We start from the raw sequence: 12,247 nt of genomic DNA, 5'->3' as shown, positions 1-12,247 counted from the left end.
TCCTACCTTTCTCCCTCCATCCTGGGGATACTCCTCCTCCCTTTCCTCAATGGCATCCCATTGTTCCCACTGTCTGCATCTAATCCTACACTTTCTGGGATCCCTCGCTCCCTCAATCCTCATCCCACCCTCTCCCTCCCAAGAGATCACCCACCTTCTCGATGTTGTCCAGCAGATGAAGTCGCTGCCGACCTAAATTTGGTGGGTCCTGGGATTGGAGGTATGGGAAAAGAAAATGCCAAAATTCAAAATACAGCCAAGTATGTTACCACAAGATCAGCCAGCATCTATGAAAATTAATAAATAGTTGGCTTTTCAGGCCAAGACCCTTCTTCAGGACTGGAAAGAGGGATGATGCCAGAATAAAAAGATGGGGGTGGGGAAGGAGGAATGAGAGGATAGTGGACCATAGGGAAAGGGAAGGAGGGGCACCAGGATGAGGAGAAGAGGTAAGAGGCCAGAGTGGGGAATTTGAAAAGTGGGCAGGCAGAGGGAATAACATTACCAGAAGGAGAAATCGACTTTCATGCCATCAGGTTGACAACATTGTGTTAAAAGAGGATGCCATGGACCAACATCAGAATAGAAATGGGGATATTGCTCCAATATAGTACCCCTGTTCCATCTGCCAAAAGCAAAATTGCCCTGTGGTTAACCACTTTAATTCCTATCCCCATTCCTGTTCTGGCATGTCAGTCCATGGCCTCCTCTTCTGCCATCATGAGGCCCCCCTCAGGATGAAGGAGAACACCTCATATTCTGTCTAGGTAGCCTCCAACCTGATGGTATGAATATTGATTTCTTCTAGTAATTTTTCCTTACCCCTTTCCTCTTCTTCTATTCCTCACTCTGGCCTCTATCTCTTCTTCTCACCCGCAATTCACCCCCCCCCCCGATGCTCCTCCTCCTTCCCTTTCTTTCATGGTCTGCTCTCATCTCATTTCAGATTCCTTGTCAGCTTTGTACCTTCCCCACCCATCTGGCTTTACTCATCACCTTCTAGCTGGTCCTCCTTCCCCTTAATTCTGGCATCTTCCCTCCCAGATGCCACCCCACCCATGACTCGGCAGCTCCTCCACCCTCCCCATCTCAGCAAGCACCCTTCACTCCCACTTGACTCTTCCGCCCCATTCTCTGAACCCAAACACACCTCCTCCAGGGTTAAGACGTGAACAACATCTATGGCTCGACGAGGGCTGTAACATGTGGAGACAGCAACTTGTCCCAGGGAACCCTCGATGTGGACAACTGTGGGTCAAATAGAGAAGAGTTCACCTACTGAGAAACGTACCTCACCCTAGCACACACACCAGATGTCAGACACAGAGCGCAGCTCCTTCTGCCCTGTCTCATAACACATGCTCAATGCAGGGCACTCTGACTCATCCAGTTTCCTTTAGAACTCAGTCTCTCTCATTCTCCATAGGTTGGTGGACAAAGAAATTTATTACTCAAATATTCTCCCGAAAATCAATCAAAAACTTTGAAGCTAGTACCTGCTAGCTAGAAGCTAGGCTACTATTTGCCAAATATGTCAGATTTCATTCTTCCTCCTGCTGCTTTGGTTCAAACTAGTGATTTAGTCATAGCCATAGTAGTCATAATCATACTTTATTGATCCCAGGGGGAAATTGGTTTTTGGTACAGTTACACCATAAATAATAAATAGTAATAGAACCATAAATAGTTAAATAGTAATGTATTAATTACACCAGTAAATTATGAAATAAGTCCAGGACCAGCCTATCAGCACAGGGTGTCTGACCCTCCAAGGGAGGAGCTGTAAAGTTTGATGGCCACAGGCAGGAATGACTTCCTATGACACTCTGTGCTGCATCTTGGAGGAATGAGTCCCTGGCTGAATGTACTCCTGTGCCCACCCAGTACATTATGTAGTGGATGGGAGACATTGACCAAGATGGCATGCAACTTAGACATGTTTTTCAGACACCACCGTGAGAGAGTCCAGTTCCATCCCCAAAACATCACTGGCCTTACGAATAAGTTTGTTGATTCTGTTGGTGTCTGCTACCCTCAGCCTGCTGCCCCAGCACACAACAGCAAACATGATAGCATTGGCCACCACAGACTCGTAGAACATCCTCAGCATCATCCGGCAGATGTTAAAGGACCTCAGTCTCCTCAGGAAATAGAGACGGCTCTGACCCTTCTTGTAGACAGCCTCAGTATTCTTTGACCAGTCCAGTTTATTGTCAATTCATATCTCCAGGTATTTGTAATCCTCCACCATGTCCACACAGACCCCCGGATGGAAACGGGTCACCAGTACCTTAGCTCTCCTCAGGTCTACCACCAGCTCCTTAGTCTTTTTCACATTAAGCTGCAGATAATTCTGCTCACACCATGTGACAAAGTTTCCTACCGTAGCCCTGTACTCAACCTCATCTCCCTTGCTGATGCATCCAACTATGGCAGAGTCATCGGAAAACTTCTGAAGATGACAAGACTCCGTGCAGTAGTTGAAGTCCGAGGTGTAAATGGTGAAGAGAAAGGGAGACAAGACAGTCCCCTGTGGAGCCCCGGTGCTGCTGATCACTCTGTCGGACACACAGTGTTGCAAGCACACGTACTGTGGTCTGCCAGTCAGGTAATCAAGAATCCATGACACCAGGGAAGCATCCACCTGCATCGCTGTCAGCTTCTCCCCAAGCAGAGCAGGGCGGATGGTGTTGAACGCACTGCAGAAGTCAAAAAACATGACCCTCACAGTGCTTGCTGGCTTGTCCAGGTGGGCGTAGACACGGTTCAGCAGGTAGACGATGGCATCCTCAACTCCTAGTCGGGGCTGGTAGGCGAACTGGAGAGGATCTAAGTGTGGCCTAACCATAGGTCGGAGCAGCTCCAGAACAAGTCTCTCCAGGGTCTTCATGATCTGGGAGGTCAATGCGACCGGTCTGCAGTCATTGAGGCCCACAGGGACGAGGCAGGACGTCTTCCACAGTACAGGAACCCTCCGGAGCCTCAGGCTCAGGTTGAATACATGGCGAAGTACTCCACATAGCTGAGGGGCACAGGCTTTGAGCACCCTGGTACTGACACCATCCGGTCCTGCAGCCTTGCTTGGGTTGAGACGTTTCAGCTGTCTTCTCACCTGTTCAGCCGTGAAGCCCACCGTGGTGGTTTTGTGTGGGGGAGGGGTATAGTCATGAGAGCAGGGGGGCCTGTGAGGAGGGGTAGGAGGGGAGAGTGGAATATGTGTTGATTGGGGACCGACAACAGATGGCTCATGTGGTTAAGTTCGTTGGCCCTGTCCACACTGCCCTCAGCTCATCTGTTGCTAGTTTGTCGGAATCCAGTGATGGTCCTCATCCCCCTCCAGACCTCTCTCATGTTGTTCTGCTGGAGTTTCCACTCAAGCTTCCTCCTGTATCTGTCCTTTGCCTCCCTGATGCTGGCTTTCAGGTCCCTCTGTACTGCCCTCAGCTCCTCCGTATTTCCATCTCTAAACGCCCTCTTTTTAGCGTTCAGGATGTTCTTAATGTTCTTTGTCACTCATGGCTTGTTATTTGAATAACAAAGGACAGTTCTTGTCGGTACATTGCAGTCCACACAGAAGTTGATGTAATCTGTGATGCATTCTGTGAGCCCATCGATATTCTCTCCATGTGGCTCACAGAGTGCCTGCCAGTCTGTCACCTCAAAACAACCCTGGAGCGCCTCATAACCCTCCTCCAACCATTTCCTCACTGTCCTCGAGGTTGCAGGTTTACTTTTCACCAGAGGCACGTAGCAGGGTTTTAGATGCACCAGGTTGTGATCTGACCTTCCCAGTGGGGGGAGGGGAGAGGAGCTGTATGCATCCTTAACGTTAACGTACATCAAATCCAGAATCCTCTCCCCTCTGGTTGTACAGCTCACATACTGCGTGAAGTTGGGCAGTGTTCTAGCCATGGTAACCTGGTTGAAGTCACCCGAGATGGTAGTGAGGGCACTCGGGTGCTGGGTTTGTAGTCTGGCTATGACGGTGTAAATGATGTTACACGCCGACATCGGGTTGGCAGAGGCAGGGATGTACACAACAACCACAATTGCATGTGAGATTTCCCTTCGCAAATAACATGGCCAGAGTCCAACAGCAAAAAGTTCAATATCCAGGCTACAGACACGTTCCTTGATCGTAATATGCCCAGGATTGCACCATCTGTTATTTACCAGAACCACCAGTCCCCCTCCTTTACGCTTACCGCTCTCAGTGCAATTCTGGTCAGCTCGAACGGTCTGGAAGCCCTCTATGGAAACGCTTTGATCGGGTATGTCCTCGTGAAGCCACGTACCAGTAAAGCATATGACACTGCTCTCCCGAAATGTTCTCTGACTCCTGACAAGTGCCGTCAGTTCGTCAATTTTATTCCCCAGCAATCTCACATTTCCCATGATGAGAGAGGGGAGACACAGCTTATAACTTCTCTTCTCCATAAGCCTCTGTTGTCTCAACCCGGTCCTCTTCCCTCGTCTTTTTGATCCCCCTCTGCATCCTCTGTGTGTTTTCCTCCAGATTTCAGCCGGGATGTCCGCTGCTCTGTTCGCTAAACCAGCGGGCATGAGCGCAATCATTTGTTCCCTGGAATAAACAATGCGGCCATCCTGCTGCCACGCTAACAAGACATGTCCGAATGTAACTAATTCCAGCGCTAAAAAAACAAGTAAAACTCTCTCCACCAGCATGTTAGAGAGGGTGCAGCTTCAACGTGTTACCGTGTTAAAAAAAATACAACAAATAACTAAGTTAAGAAGTTTAAAAGTAAGAAATTACGGAGCAACTGTAACAGGCTGCATGCACGACCGGCGCATGCGCACTACTGTGCACATTTATCCAACTTATTTACAAAATATATGTAAATTATTAGTCTAGTCTCCATAAACAAAATGCTATGATTGATGAAGCAGCTTATCATAGTTTTGAGAACTAATCATTGTAGAATAATCTCATTTTAGGACCCATAAAGTCAAGACACGAAGTGAAGCTCTCTCCACTCCATGTTATCACACATACCTGGGGTCAGACTGAATTTAAGCACATTGCTACAGATTTACAAATCATTCACTGCCCCCATCCTAAAATCAGGTGCCCAGATATTCCAATATTCAACACTACCCAAAAATTCTGACTTACCAGAATCGTACATCTCTGCCTTCTGAACATATGGAGTGACCAACTTCTGAGGTTCCCGTTTCACATCCTTACCCAGCTCCTCGTCCTGAAGTTTGAGTTCAAGTTTCCGAAAAAATTCCTGTAAACAACACAGAATGTCACAGTATCTGCTGCTCGCCCCAGATGAGGCAGAGAACTGTGTCTGACAGTGTTAATGTCCTTACTTGGTAATAGTAGTCATCCAGATGTGGATTTTCACTCTGTAGCTGGATCATCTGTAATTTTATGATCCAAGTCTTTTCTTTATCAGTCATTAACTTGCCGAAAGCATCTACCCCAGCATTAGGCTCCTTAGTAGACTCTCTGTAGGAAGAGAGGAAGATTTCATATGTACACTGGTGTCTCTCTATCCCTCTTCCTCGGGGTTGATCTCTCCATGGAGTGAGGGTAGAGCAAGATCAAATGGTGTCAGTGTACTCACCTTCGCATGCGTTGCTGCCTTTGGCTGAGAATGCGACTGTGTTGTGGATGTAACTGTGTAACACGTCCAGGGAACCTGACAATAGAAGCAGCAGTGGTGAACCTGCCCTCTCACCATATCCCTTGATGGCCCAAACGTATGAACTTCCGCTTCAAATATACCCATGGACTTGGCCTCAACCGCAGCCTGTAGCAGAGCATTCGACATTCACCACTCTCTGGCTAAAAAAATTCCTCCTTACTTTTGTTCTAAAAGGTCGCCACTCAATTTTGAGGCTGTGCCCTCTAGTTCTGGATAACCCCACCAGAGAAATCATCCTCTCCACATCCACTCTATCTTGTCCTTTAAACACTGTGATCCCCATGCATTCTTCTAAGTTCCAGAGAGTACAGGTCTAAAGCTGCCAAACGTTCCTCATATGTTAACCTCTTCATTCTCGGAATCACCTTCATGAACCTCCTCTGGACTCTCTCCAATGACAATACAGCCTTCCTGAGATAAGGGGCCCAAAACTATTGACCCTACTTGAACTGTGGTCTGACTAGTGTCTTATAAATCTTCAGCATTATCTCCTTGCTGAAGATTTTCAAGGGGAATATATTCTATTCCCCTTGAAATAAATACAATTATTGCATTTGCCTTCTTTACCACAGACTCAACCTATAAATTAACCTTCTGGGAGTCTTGCACAAGGACTCCCAAGTCCCTCTGCAGCTCTGATGTTTGAATTTTCTCCCCATTTCGATAACAGCCTGCACTATTGTTCCTTTTACCATATATCATTATCATACATTTCCCAACAGTGTATTGCATCTGCCACTTTTTTGCCCATTCTTCCAATGTGTCTGTCCTGCTCCAATTGCAGTGCCTCCTCAGCACTACCTACCCCTCCAACTATCTTCATATCATCTGCAAACTTTGCCATAAAGCCATCAATTCCATTATCTAAATCACTGATAAACAACGTGAAAAGAAGCGGTCCCAATACTGACCCCTGAGGAACACCACTCATTACTGGCAGCCAATCAGAAAAGGCCCCCTTTATTCCCACTCACTGCCTCCTGCCTGTCAGCCACTCCTCTATCCATGCCAGTATCTTTCCTGTGACACCATAGGATTTTATCTTGTTAAACAGTCTCATGTGAGAGACCTTAGCAAATGCCTTTTGAAAATCTAAGTAAACCACACCCACTGCTTCACCTTTGTCCTGCTGAAGGGTCTTGGCCCAAAACGTCAATTGTACTATTTTCTATAGATGCTGCCTCACCTGCTGAGTTCCTCCAGGACTTTGTGTGTTGACTTTTGTCCACCCTGCTCGTCACTTATATAAAGAATTCCAACAGATTTGTCAGGCAAAATCTCCTTTTAGAGAAACCATGCCGAGTTTGACTTATTTCATCATTGATCTCCAAGTACCCTGAAACCTCATCTTTAATAATAGACTCCAACTTTCCCCAACCACTGAGGTTAGGCTAACTGGCCTATAATTTACTCTCTTTTGCCTTCCTCCCATATTAAAAAGTGAAGTGACATTTGCAATTTTTCACTTCTCTGGGGCCACGCCAGAATCAAAGGATTCTTGGAAGATCATGACCAATTCATCTGTTATCTCTTCAGCTACCTCTTTCAGGACTCTGGGATGTAGTCCATCTGGTTCAGGTGATTTATCCAACCTTCAGACCTTTCAGTTTGCTTGCACTTTTTTCTTTGTAATAAAGAGGGCCCTCACTCCTGCTCCCTGACACTCAGACCTCTAGCAGACAGCTAGTGTCTTCCACGGTAAAGACTGAAGGAAAGTACTTTTTCATCTGCTATTTCTTTGTCCCTCATTACTACCTCACCAACATCATTCTCCAGTGGTCCAATATCAACTCTCACCTCCCTTTTTCTCAATATAAAAAAAACTTGGTATCTGCTTTTTATTATCGGCTAGTTTGCCCTCATATTTAATCTTTAACCTTCTTAGATTTTTTAGTTGCCCTTTGTTCGATTTTAAAAACTTCCCAATTATCCGACTTCCCACTCACTTTTGCCCTTTCCTTGGCTTTTATGCAGTCCTCAACTTCCCTTGTCCGCCACAGTTGCCTACTTCAGGCATTTGAGAACTACTTCTCCTGCGGGGCATATTCTGTGCCTTGTGAACTATTCCCAGAAACTTCAGCTACCTTTGTCTGTCGTCATCCTCGCCTGTATCTCCCTCCAATCCACCTTGGTAAGCTCCTCTCTCATCCCCTTGTAATTCCCTTTATTCCATTGAGATACTGATACATGTGACTTGTGCTTCTCCCTCTCAAATTGCAGTATGCATTCAATAATATTATGATGCATGTACAGTGCTCAACTGGAGGGATGGGGTGGAGAGGGTTTAAGAATCACCCCCTCCCCCAAGGTTTTGGAGTGTAGGACTAGGAAGGAGGTCACAGCATTTATGATTGAAGCATTAGCCCTTCAATACAGAGATGAGGAGGATTTTTCCCCTCAAAAAGACCAGGGATATTTGTAATTACCTTGGATAAAGGCACCATTTCTGTTTTTTGGTACTGTTAACACAACAATTGATAGGGAAGCAAGGCAGCAGCCTCAAAAGTGGGGGGAGTGGGAAAGAGAAACATACACAGTGAAAGGGCAAACATGGAGCAAATGACATCTTGCAGATTTTCACAAGAATTGATTGAAAAAAGGGGTTACACAAGTGCCAAGCGTTTATGATGCCCTGAGAGAGGGAAGCCAGGTATCTGGTGAATGATTGACAGACAACTTCAATGAAAGTAGAGTAAGTAAGCAGCAGAGTCAGAAACATTTGAAGTTCTAGGGACATTTGACAGTTAAGTAAATGGGGAGAGGAAGTAATTGAGAGAGGTTGAATGAAACATTTAAATTCCATGGAATTTGAAAGTCTAGAAAATGAGGATAATAATTAATCAGGGAAGTATTGGACCCAGTTAGTTTCACAGGTACAGCTCTCCCCACCATTAAGGGAATATTAGACATAATAGTTATGGAAGGCAACATTCATCACCAGGGCCAAGCTCTCTACTTGACGCTGCAATCTGACTGGGGTTGCAGGAACCTGAACACCCACCCGTAAGGTTCACCAATAGCTTCTGCGCCACTGCCTTCAGGTTGTTGAACCAATCTGAGGCACTCTAACACTACCACCGACTGAAGTTCTGTTCTTTCTCTCTCAATCGTACACCTTTGTTGTTCAATTTATTGTGCAAGTCATGTATAATTTATGTGAATTAATATTATTGTTAACATGCTTGTCATGTTTGCAATATAATGTGCTAACTTTCATGGCATTTTACTCTATTCATGCCGATGATAATAAATTTAAAACTGAGTGAAATATTTCAGATCTGGAGTTGTTTTAGCAGAATCTAATAAGCAGGAGAACAAGTAACTGGCAAAGTTCACAAAATATGTGTGGAGCCAAAAGGATGGGGGAAGATCTTAAATGAATTTTTGCACCTGTATTTATGCAGGAGACTGGCAAAGAGTCTATAGGAATGAGGCAAAACAGCAAGGTCAGGGATCCTATACAGATTGCAGAGGAGGTGGTATTTGCTATCTTGAGGCAAAATAGGGTGGATAAATCCCCAGGGCATAACAAAATAAATCCTCAGCCCTGTGGGAGGCAAGTGCTGAAATTGCAGTGGCCCTAGAGAGATATTTAAATCATTCTTAGTAACAGAAGATTGGAGGATAGCTAATGTTATTCTGCTGTTTAAGAAAGGCACTAAATATAAACCAGGGAATTATACACTGGTGAACTTTACATTATCAGTTGTATGAAAGTTTTTGAAAGTATTCTAAGACACCAGATATACAGTGCCTATAAAAAGTATTCACCCCCCCCCCACCAAGTTTTCATGTATTATTGTTTTACAACATTGAATCAGTGGATTTAATTTGGCTTTTTTTTGACAATGATCAACAGAAAAAATACTCTTTCATGTCAAAGTGAAAACAGATCTCTACAAAGTGATCTAAATTAATTACAAATACACAACACAATAATTGATTGCATAAGTATTCACCCCCTTTAATATGACACAGCAAATCATCACTGGTGCAGCCATTTGCTTTTGGAAGTCACATAATTAGATAAATGGAGATCACTGTGTGCAGACCAGAACATAGAAGCAGAATTAGGCCATTTGTCCCATTGAGAGTGTTCCGCCATTCAATCATGGCTGATCCTTTCTTTCCCTCCTCAGCCCCACTCCCCAGCCTTCGCTGTGTAACCTTTGATGCCATGTCCAATCAAGAACCTATAAAGCTCTACCTTAAACATACCCATTGACCTGGCCTCCACAGCTGCCTGTGGTAATAAATTCCACAAATTCACCACCCACTGGCTAAAGAAATTTCTCCTGCATTTGTTTTAAATGGATATTCTTCTATCCTGAGGCTGTGCCCTCTTGCCCTAGACTCCCTGACAATGGGAAACATCCTTTCAACATTCAAAAGCTTTCAATGAGATCCCCACTCATCGTCCTAAATTCCAGTGAGTACAGACCCAGAGCTATCAAATGTTCAAATCCTTGTATGATAACCATTTCATTCCCAGAATCATCAAGGTGTTTCAATTGATTGTCATAAAAGTACACCTGTATCTGGAAGGTCCAACTGCTGGTGAGTCAATATCCTGGCAAAAACTACACCACAAAGACAAAAGAACACCCCAAGCAGCTCCACGAAAAGGTTATTGAAAAGCACAAGTCAGGAGATAGATACAAAAAAGTTTCCAAGTCACTGAATATCCTTAGAGTACAGTTAAGTCAATCATCAAGAAATGGAAAGAATATAGCACAGCTGTAAATCTGCTTAGAGCAGGCCAACCTCAAACACTGAGTGAAGGTGCAAGAAGGGGACTCGTGAAGGAAGCCACCAAGAGACCCATGATAACTCTGGAGGAGTTACAAGCTTCAGTGGGCTGAGATGGGAGAGACTACACACACAACAACTGTTACCCTGGTGCTTCACCAGTCACAACTTTATGGGAGAGTGGCAAAGAGGAAGCCACTGTTGAAAAAAAAACTTGCATGTAATCTCAGCTAGAGTTTGCCAGAAAGCACATGGGAGACTCTGAAGTCAGCTGGAAGAAGGTTCTATGGTCCGATGAAACCAAAACTGAGTTTTTTGGCCATCAGACTGAACGATATGTTTGGCACAAGCCAAACACCACATATCAAAAGCACACCATCCCCAACCTAAAGCATGCTGTGGAGATGCATCTCTGCAGCAGGCCTTAGAAGGCTTGTGAAGGTAGAGGGTAAAACGAATGCAGCAAAATACAGGGAAATCCTGAAGGAAAACCTGACACAGTCTGCAAGAGAACGGCGACTTGGGAGAAGATTTGTTTTCCAGCAAGACAATGACACCCAAGCATGAAGCCAAAGCTACATCATCGTCATTGTCTGGATCCCGTAGTGCCTAGGTGGCACATGGGACCTCAAAGCTACATAGGAATAGCTTAAAAACAACTTGAGTGGCCAAGTCAGAGTTCAGACCTCAATCCAATTAAGAATTGTGGTTGGACTGATAAGGGCTGTTCACTAACAATCCCCATGCAATCTGCCAGAACTTCAGCAGTTTTGTAAAGAAGAATGGGGAAAATTTGCCGTGTCTAGATGTGCAAAGCTGATAGAGACCTAGGCTGTAATTGCTGCAAAAGGTACTAAATACAGACTTCAAGGGGGTGAGTAGTTATGCAATCATTTATCCAATTTTGTGTTTAATAATTGTAATAAATTTAGACCAATTTATAGAAATTGGTTTTCACTTTGACACAACAGAGTCTTTTCTGTTGATCAGTGTAAAAAAAACACACTAAATAAATCCATTGTAATTCAATGTTGTAAAACAATAAAACACAAAATCTTCCAAGTTGGGGGGCGGGGTGAATATTTTTTTTATAGGCACTGTATGAGTATTTGGATAAATTAATCAGGGATAGTCAGTATGGCTTCATGTATGGTAGGACGTGTCAATCTTATAGTTTTTTTCAAGTAAGTTATCAGGAAGTTTGATGAAGGCAAGGCAGTGGATGTTGTCTACATGGACAAGGTATTCGACAAGGTCCCGCATGGGTGGTCGGTCAAGAAGGTTCATTTGCTTGGCATTCAGGATGAAGTAATAAACTGGACTAGACATTAGCTTTGTGAGAGAAGCTAGAGACTGCTAGTAGTAGATGGTTGCCTCTCTGACTGGACGCATGTGACTAGTGGAGTGCCTCATGGATTGGTGCTGTATCAATTGTTGTTCGTCATATATGTCAATGACTAGATGATAACGTGATTAACTGGATCAGCAGATTTGTAGATGACACCAAAATTGGGGGTGTAGTGGACAGGGAGGAAGGCCATCATGGCTTGCAGTGGGATCTGGACCAGCTGGAAAAATGGGCTGAAAGATGGCAGATGAAATTTAATTTAGACAAGTCTGAGGTTTTACACTTCAGTAGGACCAACAAGGGTACGTCTAACACAGTGAATAGTAGGGTACTGAGGATTGTATTTGAATACAGATCTCTAATTTATTGGAAGTGGTGACACAGGTAGGAAGGGTTGCAAAGAAAGCTTTTGGCACATTGGCCTTCATAAATCAAAGTATTGAGTACAGGATATGGGATGTTATGATGAAAGAGC

At 44.5% G+C, this 12,247-nt stretch overlaps 1 protein-coding gene across 6 annotated transcripts in view; it reads right to left on the bottom strand.

The window, feature by feature from the left end:
* patl2 (PAT1 homolog 2) overlaps positions 1–12,247 on the bottom strand; it is a 64,162-nt gene that overhangs the window by 39,637 nt on the left and 12,278 nt on the right. For all 6 annotated transcript variants that reach the window (XM_072245353.1, XM_072245355.1, XM_072245354.1 and 3 more), the window contains 5 exons: positions 5,595–5,669; positions 5,338–5,476; positions 5,135–5,252; positions 1,151–1,248; positions 155–208 (listed from right to left, as the gene is read on the bottom strand). In XM_072245353.1, coding sequence (XP_072101454.1) covers positions 155–208; positions 1,151–1,248; positions 5,135–5,252; positions 5,338–5,476; positions 5,595–5,669 — 484 coding nt within the window. The remainder of the gene's footprint in view (positions 1–154; positions 209–1,150; positions 1,249–5,134; positions 5,253–5,337; positions 5,477–5,594; positions 5,670–12,247) is intronic.

The sequence above is a fragment of the Mobula birostris genome, chromosome 27 (genome assembly GCF_030028105.1).
Source record: "Mobula birostris isolate sMobBir1 chromosome 27, sMobBir1.hap1, whole genome shotgun sequence".
In the NCBI taxonomy this organism is placed as follows: domain Eukaryota; kingdom Metazoa; phylum Chordata; class Chondrichthyes; order Myliobatiformes; family Myliobatidae; genus Mobula; species Mobula birostris.
The sequence above is the reverse complement of the archived record's forward strand: the minus strand, read 5'-3'. Positions and strand labels throughout refer to the sequence as shown.